Source organism: Halictus rubicundus, chromosome 17 (genome assembly GCF_050948215.1).
Source record: "Halictus rubicundus isolate RS-2024b chromosome 17, iyHalRubi1_principal, whole genome shotgun sequence".
Lineage (NCBI taxonomy): Eukaryota > Metazoa > Arthropoda > Insecta > Hymenoptera > Halictidae > Halictus > Halictus rubicundus.
In genome coordinates, this window is record NC_135165.1 from 5,462,082 (window position 1) to 5,487,046 (window position 24,965).

The 24,965-nt window shown below is 39.4% G+C and overlaps 1 protein-coding gene across 3 annotated transcripts in view; it reads right to left on the reverse strand.

Annotated features, from left to right (window-relative positions):
• Positions 1–108: 108 nt before the first annotated feature.
• The window catches only part of LOC143362476 (putative G-protein coupled receptor Mth-like 12), a 30,417-nt gene continuing 5,560 nt past the window's right edge, over positions 109–24,965 (reverse strand). For 2 of the 3 annotated variants that reach the window (XM_076802685.1, XM_076802686.1), the window contains exons 3-11: positions 21,833–22,210; positions 20,563–20,937; positions 10,751–11,030; positions 9,642–9,849; positions 5,760–5,989; positions 4,631–4,709; positions 2,507–2,685; positions 1,371–1,548; positions 109–675 (exon numbers count right to left, since the gene is read on the reverse strand). In XM_076802685.1, the coding sequence (XP_076658800.1) occupies positions 342–675; positions 1,371–1,548; positions 2,507–2,685; positions 4,631–4,709; positions 5,760–5,989; positions 9,642–9,849; positions 10,751–11,030; positions 20,563–20,937; positions 21,833–22,099 (2,130 nt within the window). In that variant the 5' untranslated portion in view covers positions 22,100–22,210 and the 3' untranslated portion in view covers positions 109–341. The remainder of the gene's footprint in view (positions 676–1,370; positions 1,549–2,506; positions 2,686–4,630; positions 4,710–5,759; positions 5,990–9,641; positions 9,850–10,750; positions 11,031–20,562; positions 20,938–21,832; positions 22,211–24,965) is intronic. The other variant, XM_076802687.1, reaches the window with a different exon arrangement.

The following is a 24,965-nucleotide window of genomic DNA, read 5'->3' on the forward strand; positions in this document are numbered from 1 at the left end:
GCTTACACGAATGTAACAGACTCGTTAAATTATATTGATTAAGCGCATCTTATAATTTTTAACATCTATTATTTAGAAAAAGGGGTTCAAAAATATTCTTGTCAAATGTTCCTCTGGTTTTTCAACGATTCATTGCATTCTTAATCTTTATTATGTCGACGATAATGTACAACGACGAGAATAAGAACGAAGAACAACAAGTAACAGAAAAACAAGGGGAACACAAAGTATCGGAAGGTACAAAAAGTATATTTGGTCAGTTCTCGGATAGATTTATGTCCGTTCAGGTGCACAGAGAAACGCAAAACGTAGGTTCCTGTGGCGTTTCTGTAGTCGATTGATCAAGGTACCAGGCTGACTGCGAAACTCGATGTTAGTGTGCTGTTGCTGGCGCTCTTTTTCACTCTGCTCGGGTCTTGGATCGTGGACGTCCCTTGGCTGGAGCCCTTTTTCTTCTCCCCAAACCCCAACCGCTTCTTCAGGGCGTAGTACACTCGAGGCTTCAGCACGAACAGGATGAATATCAGCACACCGTGCAGACAGTTTATCGCGTCTGACCAGTAAAACACTATCTCCTTCCATTGGTAAGCGGAGTAGGTGTTCAACAGGGAGGACGCGATCTCCGCGATCCACGTGATACCCATCACGATGAACAGCTTTACGTTCATGATTAATCTGGCAATAGAAAAAGAGATTTATCAATGAAATGAATAATATTCAAAACGATCTGTGAAAATCTAGAAAAATACTGATTATATTCAAGCTGATGTAACATTGCATAAAAATTCGACGGTAGTTTTCTTGGGCTCGTTTTGTAGAATGGACCCTCGTCTTTCGTTGTTCTAAATTTTGATTTCGTGAAATGTATGAGATTGACGCATCCAAAAAGAATTGCCTACGCTGACGATAAAAATTCAAGGGTCACAGGTGAAAAACTGTTCTTTGATTTGTTGACCTATCACCGTAGTATCTCGCTATTTCTTGTTTTTCTTTTTTCTTATTTGTCCATTCTCAAATGACAATATTTAACCCGCTGACGTCACATTGCCCGCAACATTGCCCTCAGCTATGCCCGCGGGCATCGACTGGCACCCTTGTCCGCCGAACGGGACTGTTTCCTTTTTCTCGTTGACCTCGTAGTACAAAAATATCACCGGAAACATAACTTCGGTGCATGGAAATAGAAGTTTCACGCTTTACGATAAGCCCAAGTAGATCGTTTTCCGATTTTCTTTCGCGAAGTTGTAACAGTTTAAACATTGACAACGTTCTACTCGAGTTTGCGGTCGTTCAATTTTGTTCAATATATTTGACACGTGAGGGGGGTTCCGGATTCGTGTTAGTGTTTAAAGCATAGTCGATAAACTCACTTGGCTTTGTCCGCGTGGAATCGTTTGCTCCTAGGATCTGAAGGGTCGGCGGCCACCTTCCTTATCTCGGCTTTCACCTTGCTGCAGTGTTCAGACGTGAGAATGAAGAACACGACGTTGGACGTCAACTGGATCGCGACTGGTAGTCGGAAGAAGAGCAGCTCGCCGAGCGTGTCCTCTGCCACATAAGACGTTAAAGTTGAAGTTCATTAAACTCGAGTTAAAGCAGCACGATTTGTCTTCGAACTTTGTATTGTACAATACAATCTCAATGAACTGTTAACGATATTTATTGGAAGACGAAATTGATCAAAGTCTTTGCGTATACATATTAACACGTTAACCGACGTGTCACCCATATGTGGGTGACGGACTTCTTTGCCTAGGTTTTAAAATTAATTTTTACGTTAATATATTCTCCGTACCAAATTTTATTAGGATCTGTAAAATGCAAGATAGTTGGAAGACTACTCAATATCATACATTGAATTTTTCTCAATATCTATTTCGTTAAATAACTTACTTTGAATTTATGGAATTTTTGAGGTTTCTAGTTTGGCAGTCAAAGTGTTAAGATGTTTAACACTAGGTTTACGGAGCACTAAAGATGACTATTTTACATTACTTTATAAAAATAACATGAATGTATCTATCAAAGTTTCTAGCCATTTTTTTAATAATATGTATCCGAAGAAATCAATTTGTTAAATAATTACTCATGGATGCATTCTTACAATCTCAATATTCGCAATTTAAATAATTAGAATCCGTCATTTTGACGGGTCCCGTAAATCTAGTGTTAAAGACAAACTTTGCATCCAAGCTAAAAGTTTTATGCCCAGTGTCACCAGATGAGGGGAAGGAGCAATTAAGGAGAAAATGTTACTCTCTTTCTGTCAGTACGGGAGCATGAACGACATAGGCCAAACGCGTCACGTGACCGAGCCGTGGCGGAAAACATAAGGGAATAGCGGGGTAAAAGGGGAAATTAGAGTGGGGGAACAAGTCTTGATCTGGCGACTCTGGGTCTACCATCTTTTCTACTAGTATACTAGCAGTTACGAAAGGAAGACAAAAAGCTTTAAAGCCAGATAAATACAAATTCAATTCGATTTCAATCTTTTCAATTGACTCACGTGTAAACCAGCACTTCATCACCCCAAAGTAAGGTCTGACATGGTCCGGCAGAAAAGGCAGTTGGTCACTCACAACACAGAATAGTGTGATGAACAATGCCAAGCCCCACGCGTACATAGAGTACAGCAGGAATCTTTTTCCTTGAGAGTGTTCTCCGCCGCATTTTCCACGCAGCCTCCTGCAAAAAATCATTAACTGTAACTCCTGTAATTTTAAACGGGTTTGTACTACAACCCCCACCCTCGGTGCACGTGTGTGTGTGTGTAGATTATGATACATTTCTATTCTTTTCATTTTAGACTATCTTGGAATAAATTCCTTTCTCAATTACACGGTAAGGCAATAATATTATGAATAAAGAAACCTCAGTTTATTAACACTAGATCTACAGAGCGCTAAATATGGTTATTGTAGACTGTATTATAAAAATTACAAAAATGTTTTTATTCAGAACCCTGGCGATAATCGTTACATGTTCAAAGAAATAAATCTCCTACAAATGCAGTTGAAAGAAACGAAGTCTTAATAGGCATAGAATTAATATTGTAGAAGATCTGATTAGATCTCTTCCATTTCCATATGCCACAAGATCGATACCTTTTTTCTTCGATTTCCCTGCGTTTATTCAGCCATATAAATCAAGGTAACTAAAAATACCTTTGGTAAATACACGGTATATTTTTCGTTCGAATATTTAGTCTAAGATCTTGTAGCTGTTTGTTTGAAACGACAGACGAAAGTGGTATCGAAAACCTCAGTGGGCTTCTAATACGTACGAAAACCAGAGACCAAAAATAACAGTTATTCTTTAAACTGTTACACAAGAAAAAAAAACATTAAAAGAGTTTTAATTTTGTTTCGAATGCAGGTAAGGTGTCAAGTTATTTTTAAAATTTTCGTTATAACTGTTAAGGTCTCTGGCGAGAACCCATGATCGATATTAGTCAGCGAACAGGACGGATGCACTTTCGGCATTGACACACCGGATAAGTGGAACACGGTCGTCGAAGAATCGCGTTTCTCGGTCTTCGTGCGATCGAGCAGGTGCAGAATGTAATCCGAGGGCGATTATAACCATTCCTTAAAATACAGAATTGGAAGAGGCGTGGCCACAAATAAATGCCATTGTTCCCGGAATCACCGGCCGACTGGGATCGAAACGCGTTCCCAACAGGATATTTGCTCGCCGCGTGGTGCTCGAACTCGCGCGCAATGCGTTTCGAAAAACGGTTCCCGTTTTTGGGGATATCGGTTCCTCGAAATAGTCGATGAATCACTTCTCTATCGTTTTGCGAGTTCTATGAAATTTCTCGGGCAACTTCCTCCAGAAAAAGCGACTCGGGTCTAGCGTAGAATACTGGGAGCAGATTCAGAGGCCGTAGGAAAACTAAATTGAGCTGAAGAGGAACTACTTCAGCATGCTCCGACGTCCACGCGATCTTTCATGCCGATGACACAAAAGAAAAAAAAAAAGGAAAACGCAACGTGTAAAGTACTTCCCGCATACTTCTTTGAAAAGTTTCTACATAAAGTCCCTGCTCGATCCCGTGCTCCATTGAAAGCGACTTTTTCAACACTGTCCACCTAGATGAGTCACGTTATAACTAATTTCCCTCTCATTATGCTTGATTTAGTGTCAACTTCCTCCTCGATTTTTAAAGCCTCGTGCCTTGCGAAAGTTTGACAAAAAGGTTCGTGCAAATGTTCAAATTATTAACGAAGATATAGAAATGAACTAAGCGCACGGTACGCGTGTAAGGTAAACGTTCGTAATATGTAACATCTGTTTGCAAAAGCTCGCCAAGAGTAGAAGCGTTTGCTTTTTTATGAAAACCACGTGAGGGGATGAAGGAGTTGCTACATAATTGTGCTTTCGCAGTTGAATCGAAGAGAAACGGATTTTTTGAATCCAGGGGAAACCAATTTTGTAAATAACTCCCATAATTTTTGACAGAACGTTCCATAAAAATGCATGCTACTATTATATCATACATGTGTATATACACGTGCGAAGCGTGCTCGGTTTAATGGTATCGGTACGTCTACAATAACCCTTAAACGAACTTTCCTACATGATATTAGTTCACGACAAAAGAAAATTCCGATCCTCGGGAGTAACTTACCCGAAAGTCCGCCATATATCGAAGCACATGACGTTCAGCCAGCAAAAAGCAGACAGCAGCGAGAACAGCGTGATATAACCTGAAAGCAGATTTGTGCAGAGTCTTGCGAAAAGTGCATTTTATCGCTCGTTTCTCCCTCGCGAAATGTATCGAAAATGGGGAAGTGCTCATTGTGCGGTTCCGATGAGTCGAACGGGTTCGAAACAAGCTGCGCCGGCCGGAACACGGCGGATTAGCTTTCCGCAAAACGATAGAACTCTGAAAATAACTCACGAAGATGATGCGCTCATACGTAATTGTATGCAATTGCAAACGAGTTCGGTCGGTGTTTTAGAATAGGGAACGGAAAACGTGAAGCGCGAAGTTTTGTTTCACCGGCCACAGAGAATCGAAATACAGAATTGTCGATCGTTATTCATCATGCAAACGATCGTTCGTTTGTTACATTCCATGGTAGACTGCGTTTCATGCAGGATTTTTATGAGAAATCGAATTTTGCATGAAGCAATGGACGAATAGAAATTTATTTGTTACTGTAAAAATGTTTGCGAGTTCACAATAACGTGCATAACAATACTCCCAATTATCTGTTTGAACTGTTTGAATGCGAATGATGAATTTGAAGCATCGCTTAAAGAAACTATTATTTGTATCAAGTTGCACATTCAAAGAATTTTTCTCCATCATTCAGAAAATTTGTCTGACATTTTATGAAATGTGTCACTTAGCCTCGAAATGATTATTAAATCTACTATGCAAGAAGTGCATAAATAATATAAAATATACGAGATTCAATTAATATATGAAGAAATATAATCAACGGATTTTTAGAAATGATACTGCTTATTACACTGATAATTGCGCAATCAAATTAAAATGGAAGCTACGACAGTTCCGCCTGATCATTTTAATTTAATTTAGACGTCGCAATGAGAGTACATACATTGCTGTGGACTTTTAGGATAAAGTAATTAGGCGTTCGCTTTCGTTTCATTTCTTGGTCTGCAAGTAACGTTCTTTTTGATATGATTCGGAGTGCATAAAATCGCAGTGTAAAAAGGGAAATCGCGAGAGCGAGTAACGAGTTTTAATTAGTCGAAGGGTGCCCGGTAATGACACAGTAACGTACCCAGTACAGTACAAAGTGTGCTTCCACTAGTGTCAGGCCGATCCCTCAACGACAGTGGCGTCACCCATGGCATTGCGGTGAGGCAAAGGTAAGACACCAAGAGACTGGCAGCATTACACATCAACGTCTTCCCGTGCAAATTTTGCAGGGAAGGTAAATAAATATACACCAGCAACGTCAGCAGCAAGAAGACGCAGCTGATTATTTCTAGGGAGCTGGTAATCACATACCTGAGAACAATAAGAATCCAACAATTTTATAACAAAGTCCTTGCTGTGTTTCAAACTTGAATTGATCTACTTGTTTTGCTAAACAGATTAAGGTACTTCCTCTTAAGGGTTAATTATTTCAGAGTTACGACTAGATTGCGAATATTAGAGCTAAATAGTTTTATTATGTTTACCTGTAATATTTTTAATCAGTTAAAAATAATGTATCAACATGCTTTTAGTTCTCTCTACAGTTTTATGTTTCACCTATTTGTTTTTATCACGAATGCATACAATCCGCAGTGTAGTTATGACATATTTATAAACGCTAATGACTCTACAGCAGGTTGTTGCACTGTGATGCAGGAAAAAATCTGCTTGTTCATTTGAAGAAAGTGAAACCTCTGCATTTATTTGAGCAGGCCACAATTAACGCAAATAAATTTCCAGGTCATTGTTATGAATAGACTGCTGATTATATGCGTTTATGATAAAAATGAGTAGGTAAAATTTGAAACAGTAAAAAGATTGAAAGTATTTAAAGATATTAAGAAATTAATTTTAGCATATTAAAATAATTATTGAAAGAAAGAAATGTTCATTAAGCTCCTGCTTCTTGCAATGGATATAGACAAGTTTTCTTTTGCATTTTTTATTTCTAGTTATGATAGATCGCGCCACTAATCATCATATTTCTACCTGCCACGGCAACGCATCTGCGATGCGCATGGTGCATCGTACAAATTCTGTTACGAGGAAAGTAGTCACCAACTAGCCTCCGATTCTCGGAATCGCATGCTAATAAAACGAAGTCACGAATCTTGACGTGGGGGCGACCGATAACCGACTACTGAACTCATACTTGCACAACACTGATGACACGCGTCAACTATGGTATCTGGACACGCTTGACTATATACGCATATTTATCGCAGTTTGTAATGTCTAACACTTGAAGCGTCAATCAATCTTTTATAATTGGATTATAATTTCTGTGAATTTATTTTCCATTGAGAAACTCCGATGTTTAATTGGAAATATGAATGATGACTGCCAGTCGGAAAATTGTGACGAATCAGTAGAAAAAGTGTATGATACAGCGAATGAATGCATAGACGATCGCAGCATTTCGTTGTTTCTTGTACTCTCATCAGACAAATGGGCCTTTCACCATTGTTATTTATTCCTCTGCTCGAAGATGTACGAACGTGCACAATATCCACATCGACGCTAAACGATTTGGCTACCTGGCATCGATACAAGTACAATATTCATCGTCGCGAGGAGCGGTTCCCAGCACTTTTCCTAAAATTCTATAATCCTTCATTTCAGCATTTCGGTGGAAATGATAGTTTGCAGAAATTTTCAATTTCGTACAATTCGTTAAATTCTAGGATTCATAATTTTCTGGGAACACAATGTTCTCACTTCCGTCGATTGCAACATCGAAATGCTTTCGCCACGTTATGAATAAAAATTATATTATTAAACGCTGCACGAGATTAAAACCTTTTGTGACAAATGCAGAAGAATATTAGAACTGAATTTAAAGCACAAAAGACACAAGAAATTAATTTTTTATGGAAAAGTTTTACCCACTGACACTTATTTAGGAAAGAAGGAATAATCTTATTCTCTTTTATCTTAATAGGTAAAATTGACTCAACTTGGTTTTTGTTTCATCAATTTTTTATGAATTTCAACGTAGCTACTTTTTTCGCATAGAAGAAAGCTCAATTACAATTCATTTAATAAACTCAAATACATACATCTTAATTTGAATAGAGACATTAATTTACTTTCGGCTGATATTTATTGAACTTTTTGTTTGAGTTTGCACGAGACGAGCCAAATATTATTTCTTTCGTAAATTTACGAAAGTTATTTATTTTACATCATGTGTCTTCCGGAGATTCAGAAATTGACTTGAAATTAATTTTTCTCGAATTTTGGCCACGCAGGGTGAGTCGAAGAACAAGAAAAGAGGATTGTGGAAATCATACAAATTTCCATGAAATTAATTTCTTTTCGGATTCGGAATAAACAGAATGGATCGAGAAACAAGAGAAGCGAAGGTCCGTTTGGCAAAATGACTCAGACACGAACGTGGTCGTCCACAAACTGCAAAACAGACGAAACGCGCGAGTTTCGTCACGTATTTCCATCGGATCTCTCTCCTGTTTCGACTGGGGCTGTACTTGTTTAAACTTTACAAAGTCAAACAAACCGTTCGACATTCATCGGCTTAAAAGTTTCCAGCCTCGCGGATTAATGCGAGCCGAACGATAAGGCGACTGTCTCCGAATTATGGCTTCATCTTTCTCGCATCGTACCACCGTCGCGATAAAAGAGCCTGTGTTTTCCATTCAAAGAAATTCGGGGACGCTTTAGAAGCGGTTCTAGCAATATCCCGAAAAACTTTTCCACCGACGCCGGATATTAATGACGATCATTTTTTCCCTGTAATGAATGTACCGCGGTGTTTTTTTTTTCTTTTTTCGACGCCGGGAGAGAGTCGGTGGAATGCGAAACGCTTACACAGCACGGGAAAACATACAAATACGAAGATATTTATAGTTGGACGCGTACATTCTGCGGTTTTGTAGCAACAATACGATTTAATTTCAGTTTTCAGCGTCCTAGAAAACGTGGCGTTCGAGTGAAAGAGAGAGAGAGAGAGAGAGAGAGAGAGAAGTTCAGAAAATTCTGCGTAAACAGGTTGTAATTACAGCTATCTCGTAAATGCCGAATGACAACAAATATTTGCACGAGTTCAAATAAATTCGTAGCCATTTCATTCTGTTATTTCTACCTATTTTTGTGGACAAACATACCGTGCAAATATTTAGACAGTGCTTTAAAATCCCATATTTCTTGTATCAACTTTATATGAGCCGCCCGCTTGCCAAATCAATTAACTCCATGAAACAGAAAGTGGAGAAATATGATGAAATAATATACACTTTTTTTCAAAATTCCCTTTAAAATAAAAATTGAAATAAACATTGCATAGTGCATAAATACAGATGTAGCTTTCATATAAAGACATGTAGAATGAATAAGACAGAACAGCCTTGGTGTAATCTTTTGGGTGACTAAGGGAGTTAATCGATTTGATAAGTGAAAAGAAAGTAATAACATCAAAGTCAGTCTTCAAATTATATTTTCTATTGCAGAAAAAGTTCATTATTTAACATTTTCCAAAAGACGTTTCGCAAAAATGAAAAATTACTGTTTTCATACAATATATTATTATTTGTTCTTGATTTATCAGCAATATGAATGATGGCTCGATAGAATTCTCTAAAATGAATGAATTCAAATTAATTCCTACTAATTTAATTCTATTAATTCCTATCTATTTTTCTGGACGACCAAAGTGTGCAAATATTGAGATTGGTATTAAATATATCTTGCATAAACTTCACGTGTTAAGGATATCATAAACGTTACTTGCTGAGTTATTGTTTAAGAGATTCAAGAATGTAATCACTAGACTGCTCTATGCAATTTCCCATTTTCATAGAGTATTTTCTAAAACTTGAATTGAAAGAAACATCTCTTTGACTGGGAGATTCATTGTAGGAGGGCTAAACTAAAAATGATTTCACGTGCCATAAGCGCATAAAGATGGACAGTCTAGTAATCGCAGATAATAAGAAAGGTATCTTACTTAACAGTGGGAGTGTCACGTTCGAGTTCTGGGAAGCAGACCAAAGAAAGCGCCGATCCATTCTCAAACACATCCAGGCAGTACGAATCGTGTAAGTTTACCATTTCGGCACTTTCTCGAAGGTATCCTTCCTTCGTCAAACCCAATATTTCATGTGACTCGATGAAATACACATCGCGGCACTTGCGACCGAACAACACACCGTATCCTGAAAAATGATACTTTAATCGAACGATTTATATTAACATTAAGTGCACAAAGGAGATTCCGATGAAACTAATCAAAGGGTGTAGCCGGATAAGATAGGGCTCCCAAAGAAATCCCTATGTGACAAGTTTCAAGTAGTCACGACGAGACACAACTAACATAATACTATAAACGTGGTACTCTGAAAACATCAATGTAAAAGCGGAAATTTTATGATTCCGAATTTTTTTAAAAATCGATTTTGCAACCAAAAATTCTGACATAATTCATTGTCATGCGTGCTATTAGGTAGAATGCTCTTGAATTTTTTCGTAATTTTTTGTTGAACAGAAGACAAGGAATAGAGCATAATTCATTAAACCGTACCGGCTTGAAACTTGTCACAGAGGGGTTTCTTAGGGAGCTCTAGCGAATGGTCTGACCAGAAATCATCTTATCCGGCTATACTCTTTCCTTGAAAAGTAGTATCGATTTCAATCTACGAAATAATTGCTGCTGCTATCTACTAATTGCTGAACCATTAAAATTTCAAGCTAATATATTCATAATAAAATGATTGCGTTTAGAAATGTCTTTGAAAACGTCAAACAGCAATCTTTTTACGCCTGATAAATGAAGAGTACTCGTCGAAAAACAGAGAGATTTCTTAACGAGCGTTAATTCACTAAATCGATTCCACCGTGGACGTCGAGCTTCTAATTAAAATTTTCAATTTGATAATCGAGTGGATTATGGCGAAGCGGTGCTCTCGCGCCGATAATCAATTTCTAGAGCTAAAGTAATCGGTTCGCAACAGATGTAGCCCATTGATTCGCGAGATAATGTCGTGGGAACGCGATCAATTCTCGACAACGGATTGTTAAATATCTGAAAATGTTGATTAAATTTTTTCTCTGGCAGACCTGTGCTGCTCCAGGCCGTCTCCGTAAAATTCGAGACCGCATCGTAAAAAGCGCTCGGCGTCGAGGATGAGTTCCCATTAGTGCAGCTGAAACGGTGCGAGAGAATACGGTGCTCTTGACAACACTTTCTCACGCAGCTGTGTTCCTGGCAGTAATCTGCGTTCCTGCAAACCCGAAAAACTAGTCGGCGGCTCGTCCTCGAATTCGTAGTCAGCTCTAGACAACTGGTGTCGATGGATGCTGGCATCCTCTCGCGAGATCCATCCTCCGATAATGTCACCTGCGAACAAATTTCCCGCCCGGTAAGAGATAATTAAGAATTTTATGCGTTTGTCGCGTTCACGGCTTCGCGAATGCCAATATACGTATACTCGAGGGAAAACGATAGGAAAAAGCGTGCCTGTCGATAACGGATGTGTCATTAAAAGAAACGCTGAAGGTCGTGGCGACTCGTAAGCTCGGCCATACCTTTATCTCGCCTCGCGAAGATCTAGCTGGGCGATTTACGACGTCGTTCCCAGTATTTGACAAATCTGATAATCCCGACGTTCACACCGCGTCAGTCATTCCCCGTTGTCAACGAGCACAAGCATTATTTTCGCGGCTCGTTATCGACGGTACAAAGAGCCGACGTCCTCCCTCGTCCTTCTTCTTCGATCGTTCACCTGCCGCGCTTACGAAATAATCACACGGAAACGAAGCGCGCGTGTCGATACGATGAGACAGTCTCAGTAATAGTCTTCGGGCGCGCTTCCTTTCCCGAAAGCTATAAGAAAGAAGAATCTCATGGTCGCGCGGAATAACGGTACCGTCGGCGTTGCTTCCTGTCCTTGGCAATCGGCGAAAGAGATAGTCCTTTCTATTTTCGTTGAACGATAGGAGACATATGTATGTGTATACAGGCGGTCCAAAATGTTGTATTTCCATAGAAGAGGTGATTCTTGACGCAATGTGATGTAACTTTTTCCTTTGCGAAAATTTTCTCCGCGGCTCTGTTAAGGAGTTACTAACATCTTACTTGCTTTAGAACATACAATATAAAATAATATGTGGAGAAACAATATGTGTACACTGTGTTCAACTTCTACCTAATTTAGAGTACTTTTGTATTGTTTTGAACTGTATTAACCCTTAGCACTCGAATGGTGACTGTAAGGCACCACTAAAAATTGCTGTATCATTATTCAAAATATTTTTTACATTATTAAATTTGTTTGTATTTAACAAATTACTAAACATTTCGGTATTGTACGAGTAAGTTGCACCATTTTCGTATGTATAACAGGAAAAAATATATATAGAGGGGCAATATTTTAGGTTGGAAGAAATGTTTCATTTTGGAGTTAAAATTGCTTCGAGTGCAAAGGGTTAAGAAAAGCAGTAAGGATATACATCTAGGTTCTGTATCTTAAAATTAACGCAGACAATTTTTATATTGCATAAATTGCGCACATTTACTTCTTAATCGTTTTATTCCCCTTGGACATTTTTATTATTTTGTGTTTCACCTATTCATTTTTCTCGGCAGTCTAATTCTCGGTTTTTTTTTAGAGCTTTGTTGGAAAGGATCGTTTAATACCTCTTTTATCGTTTAGCGAGAGCCAGAAAAATGTAAAGCGGAATTTAGTGGCGGAATTGGCAAGAGATCTCCAATCTGGAAATTCAGAAAATCGTGAAACTTTGTATGCATTAAGCAATTTTCTTTATTGCCGAAGGGATAGTCTCTGAGGGTTTTGAAGTTAATGTTTGAGTATACAGCTATTTTTCCTTAAAATATTAATATAAATTCTATCGAATTGTACAAAATTTATCAATTATTTGTCTTAGAACGTTTCTATCTCCAAGTTTGCGAGTTTTCTGGGTTAATTTGAACTAGTTGGTGAATTTATATACATATACATACATATATGCTGTACATATTCCTAAAGCTTCACAATTTTCTGAATTTCCGGGTTGGGAAATAGTGGACTGGCAATATCTGTTGTAAGGTTAAGAAGCACATTAAGAGCGCGTGTTACTGTTTGCATTGGATTTAAACGATTAGGTGCACGCGATTGCGATAAAAAACCATCTTGTGATGCCCTTCCATGCTTTCTTGAGCCGTGCTTGCTGCAATATTTACACATTATCCATTTTCTCACACTTTGATCTAAAGAATCATTTAAAATTTATTTTACAGTTCAACAAAAGCAAGAAGCTTACAAAACAGAATTTAATGGTGAATGTAGTAAGATGAGAGCGAAATGGGGATGAAAATAGTTAAAGGAGGACTAGAAAAATTTGTGGCAAGGTGCAGATGGTGGCCAGTGCACTGAGTTACGATTTACACCGGGTTTAAACGGTTAGGTGCATTCGGATGGTAATCGGAGACCTTCATTCGACACCCTCCGCAATGCGGTTCTCGGTTTTAGCAAAGCCGTATCGTTCCTACGCCATTGCAAGCCGTGTGCTGCCACGCCCTGTAGATCCTCGAACGATGAGTCGGATTTATTTACCCTGCCGCGTCCTTTTGCTTGCCGTAATAAAGCCAGCACGCCCCCTCGAACCACCCCTGCACGGTGGTTGCACGCGTTCGAGTCGAAAAAGAAAGGGGAGCAAAAAGTTTGGTATTTATTACAGCGCGAACGATAAAACACTGCTTTTGGGAAAAAAAAGAGTTGGCCCAGCAGATTGACAGTCTCGGGACGATAAACAATGCTGTAAATAAAAATATTTCTACAGAAAGGGAGCCGCAGAAAAGGAACTCGTTACTGCCCGTAAATCAAGTGTTCTGTTCCAATAAATATTGTGTGACACTTATACTACTTATAATAAAAACTCCACTCTGACGTCCTCGGAGGAGTAGGGTCCTACCCCCGTACCTTCGGAAAGGGCGTTACCTTTTCCCGAAGGAAAGCGTAAGTAGCGGTCATCCGAGACAGAGTCAGTCCCATTTTGACTCTCAGACGTGTCTGTCGTTCGATACACATGTGCCCCGTCTACGTCATCAGTGGAATAAAGTGTTAATCATAATTGACGTGCACCCTTTCACCGGCAGCCTAAGTCAGTTGCAGTGGATTGCGGATCCTTGTGCAGAATAAAAGTGCTCGGCAGACGATTACAAGGATACGGTTACCAGGTAAGAATTTTGTTCTTGCCTTAATCATTTTAATAAATTGTAAATAATTAGTGGATACTCTCTTAACACTAGAACTACCGAGCAATAAATACGACTGATGTATATTGCTTTATAATAATGACGAGGCTATATCTATTCAAACCTCTCACCATTTTTATTCTAACCTGTGCTCCGATAAAGAAGTTCAGTCAAAAATTTCTGATGGAAACATTTTTATCGTTTCAGTAATTGTGAAAGAAACAATTAGGAACCAGTCATTTTGACTGGTTCGGTAGTTCTAGTGTTAAGGTCTTTCAATCTTTTTACTGTTTTAAATCGCAGCTATTCGTTTACGTTATAAACGCATAAAATCCACAATCTAAAAATGATTGTAATTTGTCTGCTATTTGCAACAAAATCAATACAGAAGGTACTATTAGTCTGAGTAATATCTATTAAAATAAAATGATTTATTCGGTTCAGTTGTGGGGTGTAAAATAACGTGATTTATTCGAGGAATAAATTCTAGCATCGACAGTACGTTATTTTTTTCTTTTTTATTTAACATACAATAAATCCGTAATGAAAAATCGTAGACCAACTATTCAACATGCGTCATAAAGGGGAGACTTTTCTTTACAAAATCACATTGAAACGGACTTGTAAAAAGATTTTCCGAACTGTGTAGAATTATTTAAATCTATTAATTTTTAGATGAAGCAAAACAACTTCCTTTTCTTTTCGATGTTATGATAAAAAAGAGTCTTTGGAAAATTACTTTCAGGGGCATGAAAGTAGAGGGTGCACCTTGTCAAACGATCAAATGCAGAAAATTGTTATAGTTTTTTACGCGGAATTGCACGGATTGAAAGATCGGTAATTATTCGGTTACAATTCAGTGTGCTGCTTTAATTTCGTGGAATGTGCGTAAAAAAAATTCGCCGAGATTTCCGCCGAAGTTTGAAAATATTGTGTCTTAAACGTTCTCGCTCCGCGCGCCATAAATTTCCATATTCGACCCGCCAAAAAACAAATGGTCGATATTTATTACGACCGCGCCGATAAAATACCCGAAGCGTGGGCGCCGCGGCGAACGGCGACCGATATCGGAGCGATATCTCGCGGGTAGTATCGATAGAAAAAGGACGCCGCGAAAATTTAACTGCGTGCGAATTACACGTCGCCGCGGGGTGCATCCTCGGGGCTGCATGATATTCCTGGAAACGGAAGTGTGATTGGTGCGTTACTTTCACCGCGACCGGCGAATGATCGAGGGAATGGAGTTCCGCCCCCCGTCAATGTATATTTTGAGTGACTAGAAATCGCTGATTCCGGCCAGGATGTTCCCCGCAACGACGTGCGTCGAGAGATTAGGCGATTGACTCAAACGCGAGGTCGTATATAGCGAAAATCCACTTATGACTCGGGAAAACTGTTCAGAAAAACTCGTGACCGGTTAATCGATTTCATTACCTTTGGCAGAAAATCGTCGATTTAATTCGCTGATTTAATCCAACATACTGAACGGTCCTGTCTAACTGCAAATGTTTCCTCAAATAACTAGAAATTTTCTAACGTCGATTACAAGAATTAACCCTTTGCACTCGAAGCCATTTTAACTCCAAAACGAAACATTTCTTCCGACCTAGAATATTTCCCATCTATATATATATTTTTGCATGCTATATATACGAAAATGGTGCAATTTACTCGTACAATATTGAAGTGTTTAGTAATTTATTAAATACAAACAAATATAATAATGTAGAAAGTATTTTGAATAATGATACAGTCATTTCTAGTGGCGCCTTACAGTCGTCATTCGAGTGCTAAGGGTTAAATTAAAATGAGCTTAATACAGCAAGGTGAATGCTAAAGAAACAATTAGTCTAATAAAGCGAGAACCATAAAATTTCGAGTATCGAATCCGTGATAGTTTTCTTTCGAATGACTTCGTCGGAACGTGCAAAACAGCTGAGTAAACGGCGCGCTCTTATAGCTGCGGATGAAAAATAAAATTTCCCGTGCGAAACGCCCGAGTAAAATTCAACCGAATCTGTACCTTCCGATGGAGCACTATAAATTTTATTCCCGAGATCAAACAATCCCCGAAACCACGCTCGCTTTGGTTAAACGGTACCCCTTGTGTCCAATAATAATAACAGCAGTTGAAATTGAGACTTTCTTCGAAATGCAAAAAATTTATCGAGATCGTCTTATCTTCGGTGTTATTTGAAAAGGCTTCTCTCGAACCGATTTTTAACACTTTATCGACCGGTCGTGGTTGAGGCTGCCACTCAGTAAGGACCGGCTAAATTTTCGCTATTCATTGTGTTGTGCTTATTGCTTTTGTTTCAAAGGAATGTAATTTTATTGATATTTAAACTTTATTTTGCATTTATTTTATGTAATAAAGGGCCTTATAAACTAATATACATAGAATATATTCAAGGTAATAGTAATTCAATGTTTAATAATTCTTTAGAGTGTAAATCCGCTTAATAGGCTAGCGGTCGATAAGCATTGGCAATCGAAAAGCCGATTAATAGGCTAGCGGTCGATAAAGTGTTGAGAACGATTAAAATTCGAAGAGAAACGTCCTTGAAAGTGAAAAATTTCATCCGGTGGAACAGGTTTGGCGACGAATATTTGCAGTCGAGATTCTTGCCATTTAGTCGCTTCATTGGCCATTTCTCGGTGGCAAACATGAAGGCAGTAGTACCGTTCGTTGGCCCGACAGCGTGTCTTCGTGTGAAAGAAAATAATTTCTCGGATGCGTTCTGAATTGAACGCACTGGTTCCCAGGCTTACAACCATGTTTATATTTACTTAGGAGTGGCCGGGAGAACACACGTTCCATGGAAACTCTGGTGGTGTATTTCTCGAATGTGAAAGAACCGGCAAAGGAAATATTTTTGTTAACACGACACGTTGACTTTCCGCGATATACACCGTATCCTCCTGGAATAGCGTGCGAAACGAACTGCTTTGAATTCTACGGGAATGGTCGCGCTGCCACCCTCCATGCGACGCGCTTTTTCATTTCTTATCGTGTGGAAAAGTAATCGAGCCATTCACGTTCGTTTTAACACTGCTATTACGAATATTACGTTACTGTTCTTCCTTTCAGCTGTAATCAGCATAGAAATCTGCACGGTTTCAGCGTAATTAACCCGCGCCTTCGGCTAATTCTGCTTCTTGCTATTTATTTTCCTGTTCGCTAAGAATATCTTGCAAAATATTTCATATTATTTCCATTCTATCCAATCTATGCGCGATAGATTATTTCATAAAAAAAACTCTTGAAAATAGAAGCTCAGAATATTTTGGATAACTTTATATCTTTTATGAAATGCATACGGTGACGATTGTTGTTTCATTATTTCTTGTTCCATTCAATTTGCATACAATCTTTAACGCTTTGACCGCCAAACTAGAAACCTCAAAACTTCCATAAAATCGAAGTAAGTTAATGAAATAAAAATTAAAAAAAAAATTAAATGATATTGAGTAGTCCTCCAACTTTTCTTGCATATTACAGATCCTAATAGGTATAATGAATATATTAACGTGAAAATTCATTTTGAAACCTGGAAAAATAATTCCGTAACCAACAAATGGGTGACATGGCAGTCAACGTGTTAATACTTCTTCATAAAGTTGGAGCTGTGAATTAATTCTCGAAGGAAATAAAAGATTCATAATAGATGTTGCTCAGAACATTGTGGGTAGTTTTAAATCTCGCAAAGATTGCAAATTTTCGTGAAGTCTTGGATACGTATTAACAAAGTTGGCACAGAAAGCTAATTCTCGAAAGAAATAAACGCGAAGGAAGAACTGATAAGCAGAATATTTCGGAGAACTTCGAATCTCTGATAACGAGTACACGCAGAGACGATCATTATCGTTGATCATACCCAATTTACATGTAATTATGTAATTTGTGAAGTTGGAACAACCAATTCTCAGAAGATGAAGACAAATCATCAATCTTGTCTGTACGATGTGAAATCACTGAAATTCCGAGTAATTAAGTGATTGAAGACACTTGTGAACTTGACTGCAGCGCGGATGGAGATCGAAGACAGAGATTATCCTGTGTAACGTAGTTGTTCGCACGTTTTCCCATTCGCAGCGGCACAGTTAGGCTCCTTGTTATATTTAGGCAAGAACGGGGATTTCCTCTGCCGGCAGATGATGAAGTCATACCTCGCGTGTCGGTTTCTAATAAACGGTGTTACGGCGTCGCGTTCATCGCCTGCAAGCAACGAGACAAAGACTGAGAGAGCTAGTTTGTCTTTGTCTTTTTCCTGCCGAGAACGTTGTTATGAGATTGTTTTGTTTTATTGAGCGTTTCAATACGCCTCTCTGTGCCTTGATCGATGCTGCGGACGGTAATTGACTTTATATAAATTTCCATTTTCTTATGTGATTTCACAAAATTCAGAAATAAATTCACACTGACATTTAGATGCTCGTTATTTGTTTTTCGAACTTGCAAAGTGCGCTTTGAATAAATACGTCGTAGTCGACGCGTTAATATGCATCATCAAGCAATATGACTACTTAACAACACGGGCTTACAAACTTCAGAAAACCAATTTTCTTTTCCTTAATCGATAGCAACGCCCTACATCAGGGACGGGCATTTTTGTCTCAATTGAGACAGGACTGCCCCCACCATAGCGTCGTTGCCATAACACCAGCGATTGCAGGCGTTTGCTGTGCCCATCACTGCCTCCACATACATATTTTATATATCCACTTCTACTTCATATTTGTCAACGAAAAAATTGCCGCATACTCCCCGAATATAACATAAATTATCCTAAAATTTTCACAAAAATCCAATGCTCAGTTTCTTAAAAAAAATCGCAAAAGTCAGCTTGTTTCACTATCGGCGGTCTAATCCTCCTCCCTCGCTCATTTTTCTTATCACCATTGTAATAGACTTTTAATGCCTGTTCTACAAGGTCATTTCCTAATCGCCTGAATCTCAACACTTTTGATAATTCATTCCCACTCGCTGTTACTGCTCATTCATCAACAATAAATTATCTTGTCAGGTTGTTTCGTACAAAGATTTTAATCGAAACGAAGCCGGAAAATATTTTGGAAATTGCAACGCGGAGAATGATTTCTGTTCAGCTTGTGGTCGACAATGGACTTTTTCAAACGTTTCTACACGTTCAATATGTTTTTCGAAAACGGTCGATAACCCTGTTCGCCTGTAAACGATAACGCTATCAATCGTGAATGGGCGGCGCTGAAATGAATTCGCCGAGAAACAAAAAACGACGATATTTCGTAGAACGTCGACACATAAACAAATGTCCACGCGATGAACCACGTCATCGTGATTAGTTTATTTCTGGTTCCCCCATGCAGAAACAATTTTCCATTTTGTTTACGAAATTTCCCTACACGCGTTTGTTTTCTCGTCGGCCACTGTATCCAGAAATAGCACCGCGGTGTTGCCCGAACTATCATTAGTATGATGAATTCTTTTCGTGATTTTCATTAAAATGAAACCCTAAACAGCCCCGGGTGTGGCGGTACATTAGAGCGTCATAGCTGGACATTTTACGCGTGCAGGTAAATTGACACGGCTAATTAGCGGCGTTCTTTTCCGCGGAACTGTACACAAATTGCCAATTAACATCACCGTTAACCGAAGTAGATTGATCTGCTCCGAGCGAGTGGAGAAACTGTGCCGAGGAAGTGACCCGTTAAACAATTGAAAATTCTGAAAAGCTCTAATACGCACACGGTAATTCTGCAAAATTTTGATTCAGAGAGCTCCGTCACATTGTTTTTAGGAAACTGATATTTTGAAGAATTGTTGTTGCAAAACGTTTAAGAAACGTGCGAAGCTACAGTATTTCTGGAAGTTTGAAATTTACATTCCACTTAGAACAGTCGAGAGATAACGCGTGAAAGTTATGGTAACGAGGTGTAATTGCAATATTAACTGTTCGACTGTTAAATTTTAACTGTCGTCTGCCAGGAAAATTGATTCAGAATCTTACAATTTGGAAACCGCATCGAAATTTGGAGCAGTTCCAGTTCGAAAACGTTTAAGACATGCGCGAATCTACTTCTGGAAGCTTAAACTTCGTACTGCACTTAAAACAATTAAGAAGTATCATATGACATTGAAGATAACGAAGCATGAATGCAATATTCACCGTTGATCTCTTAAATTTTAAGTATTCTCTGCCAGAATAATTGATTCAGACTGTAGAATCTTGCCTTATGGAAACTACATTGAAATTTTCAAGAGTTCCTGCACCGAAACGTTTAAAAAATATACAAAGCCATTTCTCGGAGCTTAAAACTCGTACCGCACTTAAAATAATTAGCGGATGTCGTGTAAACATTATGATACCTCGGAATTAACCATCCACCAATTTTTTAGCTGCCTCCTGTCAGAAGAATCGAAGCTACATTTGGTTTCCTCTCCAACTGAAAATTTACCCGTTCCTAAAATACATACCATGAAACGCTTCGTCCCTCTCTAAATGAATTTCAATTTATCGGATTTGATTAAAATATGAATAATACACAATCGTCGAATAAAAGCATTATCGCGAACCAAATAAACGAAAATGGGGAGGATTTATCGCGCAAACGTTTCTGCACGTTATATTTTCTAAACTTGATAGAATGCGCTCATAATCGAGAGATAAAATTCAGGATAAGTTTTCAGACTCACCCATAGCGATCCTCTCTCGAACTGGATGTCCTCTTCCGCGATCTCGTAAGTGACCAAAGCACCGGAAGCGCAGTGACGCGAACCCTTGGACACGTTAACGAAGTGAACGGGCAGTTCCGGCAACAGTGAGAGGAACTCGTGGGTGTTCGTATAGTTTTCGGGAGAATCTACGTTCGTTACACAGGATTTCGCGAGCACGTCGAACACTTTGTCTTTCGGGCAGCATCTTCTGATATTCAACAGCTGCAACGGTGACGCGTTCGGCTGTTCACGTTCCTCGACTCTGTCATTCTCGCTGTGCCGGCAATTGACGGCTATCAAAGCGGACTCGTTCGTGGATATCACCTGCATAATTTCTATACAGCTCTTCTGCGCCTGTGGATGAAATCGATCAAAATTGTTTTATTCGAATCGCCGCGCCGCTTTTATGGCCGCGTCGTTTCAGGGGGAGTGCCGATCCGCCGCCAAATAAAACAGGAAACCGAAATGGCCGCTGTTTATTTATAAATATTGACGGAAACTGAAATTGACTCGACCGGCAAACTTTTGCGAAACGGGGCTAATATAAACGGCGATTTTTCGCCGCGCTTCTTTGACTGTTCACATCGCAATCGAGGCGAGACGGGATTCTATTTTTCGCGGTTGCTTCAGAGACGATTTTATTTTATTCCGTGCCACTTGGCTTCGGCGTGATACCATAATTCGTTGCTTTTGCAAGATATTCCCCGCGATTTCAGTTTTCTTTATTTCATGCTCCTCGGAAAAAGAAATCCCTGACGCTTGCTGTGAAGAATTTTGATGTTTCGTTGGTCTATTTTATTTCGAATTGTTATTCCAAAATCTCGAATTGTTCCAGTGATCATGAAAGTGAAGTAAGCCACGTCTTCCTTCTTCGAGATGCTTCTGCATCTGACTTGGTAAAAAACTATTTTCCATTGCTAAGGAATCATAATTGTCCCCTCATTATATAATTATTAGTAAAATCAATCGACGTAACACATAATTAGCGACAAGATAAATTTGTTTGCGAATTTTGACTTGCACCACTTTCATAATCATCGGCACGTACGAGGAACGTCTCGTAGAGTATCGCGAATAATTCCAGCGAGCTGTCAGATGGAGAACGATCGGTGGAAGGCGTCGATGCCGGAAACGAGCATCGGGGAAAGAGGTCGCGCGATCAATTCTATTCATCGCGTTTAGTTCGGTGCGACACGAAAATTTACGAGCGGCAGCGAGTTAATGGCAAAACGGCCAATCCGTCTCCCACCTGTAGAAAATCGGTGGTGTTCAGCGTCGAGAGGTGCACCGTATTGACGTCCTCCGGGCGCTCGCAGATCGGAAATTCATTCTGCTGGTCGGTGACCTCTGGATCCACGATGTAAAGCTCGGACGTGTCCCCCTCAGGTATGGTGCAGACCACTTCCGGGAAAATCGAGAGAACCCTGCCCGCCGGGCAACATTTTCTTAATCGCGTCTCCGGAACGGCCAACGTCAGAGAAACGATCGTCGCGAAAATCAGGCTGCTCCTCGTCATCCTGACAAGCTGTTGCACCTCAAAGGCTTCGACCGGAAATTTCCACGCGAAAGATTTCACTTTCCCTCGGCCACGTCGCGGTCCTGTCGTGCTCTGCCTCGCCAAGCACTGCTGCAAATTATAATAATTCCAAGGTAACAGTCGTGCGGATTCCCAAGGGTGGGCTCCTCGAACCCCATACTCTTTATTCATTTCTCCTAAAAAGAATTGTTTAAAAAAAAAATTTTGTACTATTTAACACTAGAACGACCGGAGCAGTCGCAATTACTGAAATTGTAAAAATGTTTTCATCGGAAATTTTTTAATGAATCTCTTCATTGAAGCACATATTGCAATGAAAGTTGTATCAAGTCTGAATGGGCACAGTCTTGTCACTGTTACAAAGCAATATACGTCAGTCGCATTTATTGCTCGGTCGTTCTAGCGTTAAAAGTCTGATACTTTATGAACATTTTACATTGCATTTAGCGTCTCTCCCGGAATTACCCTAACTCTATTCTCTCAGAATGAATATTCACTTCTGACTGCATCGAATGCTTGACTGTATCTGAAAATGTTGCCTCGTGCCATGACTATCAGCTCTGTGATTCAATTCTTTGTTCTGGGATTATTTGTTATTCTTTGGAGATAGACGGAGCGTTTGGGGTCCGCTTTGCGTCACTGCCGCTGCACTTACACCGCGATGCGTAGTCTGGTTTTTCCTTTCTATGCACTGTCATTTTTTTATTACAGCAACGGGACTTCGGAATTTATAACTTAAATGTACAAACGACGGTACATAATTTTTTGAGAATTTTTCACCCAAGAAAAATAGTACTTATTTAAAGTTTTCCAACCTATGGGTTCGAGGAGCCTCCCCCTGTTTGGGAGTCTTAGGGTTAACCCTTTGCACTCGGCGCTATTTTCATTCTAAAACTAAATTGTTCTTCCGTCTTAGAATATTTTCATTTTATTCATTTATATAGTATTTAAATGTTTACTACTTTATTAAATACAAATTTTGTAATGTAACAAATATTTTGTAATATTTTTTGCAATTTCTTTGAAATAATGCCACAACAGTTTCTAGTGGTGCTTCAGAGTCACCAATCGAGTGCAAAGGGTTAATAATTCAATTCGGTCGGGATCAAAGAATTGCTGAATCGTAGGTGGTGTTTAAACTCGTGTAACTTCGTGAAGAACTTGGGATCCTCTAAACACTAGGTTTACGGAGCATTAAAAGTGAGTATTTTACATTACTTTATAAAAATAAGAAGAATGTGTCTATCCAAGTTTTTAGCCATTTTTTAAATAATATATACCTAAGGAAATAAGTTTGTTGAGTAATTCCACGTAGATAGATCTTCACAATCTCAATAATCGTAAATTAAAAATATTAGAACCCGTCACTTAGTGATCATGAACACTCAACCTAGTGTTAAGGTTGTATAACTCACAAACGATCCTGCTGCGAAATAAGTAGCCGCTAGGATGGTATAGTCTTCGTGGACGAACGCAATGCGAAATTGGGGAGCGACTAGGTTGGAGAGATCTCTGGTTTACTATGGTATGTCGCGAGCTTTTTCACAAAGTTACAACCAGTCAAGCTTTAACACTTTGACTGCCAAACTAGAAACCTCAAAAATTCCATCAAATCTAAGTAGGTTATTTAATGAAATAAAAATTGAAAAAAATTAAATGTATGATATTGAGTAGTTCTCCAACTTTCTTGCATTTTACAGATCCTAATCAAATTTGATACAATAAATGTATTAACGTAAAAATTCATTTTAACACATCTCGCGCGGGAAGCGACTAAAGTCGTTTTGTGCGGATTTCACATCTTGAGCGGGAAGCGACTAAAGTCGTTTTTCATGTATTATTGATGGATTATTGTTATCGATGGGTTTTTGTGATGTTTTTACAATAAAATCGGATAGACATGCGTTGCAAAAATACAAAACGTGCGTTGCAAGAATGAATGCAACACGGTAAGACTTTGGCGTCAAAGTGCCCGCGCAAGGTGTGTTAAAACCTGGACAAATAATTCCGTTACCCACATATGGGTGACATGGCAGTCAACGTGTTAAACGTCAACCATCAGAGTGTGTATAAGTACCTCAAATCAGTTCCGACCGAAATTACCACCGAGTTATCGATCTATAAATCATCCCCACCCCCTCTGAGAAAACTAGAAGCACGCCAATTGAACCGCTGCTGTATATCACTAAAATCACTGTGTTCCTTGAACCGAGGACTCTCGGATCGATCGGTCGCTGGAGTTTCCGCGGCGGGGCGGAAGTTTCGCACACCTCCGAACGGTTTGCACGAAGTTGACACTGCATGCATATACCTCTGCACGTTACACTTGTCCCCGCGTCTCTGCATACGGTTAAACAAACGAAAATCCCCTAAACGTCGACGTTAGCGCCGGTAAGAACCGACGCGGTCGTGGCTGCCACGATTTCCGGCGAGATCTGTGCACGTTTTACCAGCCGGATCATTTTTCCGCGGTTGTTTAACTTTGACTCGTTTCGAGGCTCGATCCCCTTCGACGCATGGAACTTCCGAGAATCAACAACTAAACCCGTCTTGCACGCTCTCCCCGTACGTGTACCGTCTTTCTCCCCACTTTTCTTTTTCTATTTTTATATCACTTTATTAGATCCTAGCATGATGGTACGCGATCATTCGAAGAGCTCGCTCCACGATAAATCGTGAACGTTTGTGTCAAAACGCGCGGAACACGTGGCCGGCGTAATGCCGGCTCTCTCGTTTTTACAAGCCATCGTAACATTCGAGACAATTTACGCAGTCCGATATAGCCGGCGAAAAGAGTAACTGTGAATCTGTATCGAACGCGACGACCAATGAGTAACAATATTTT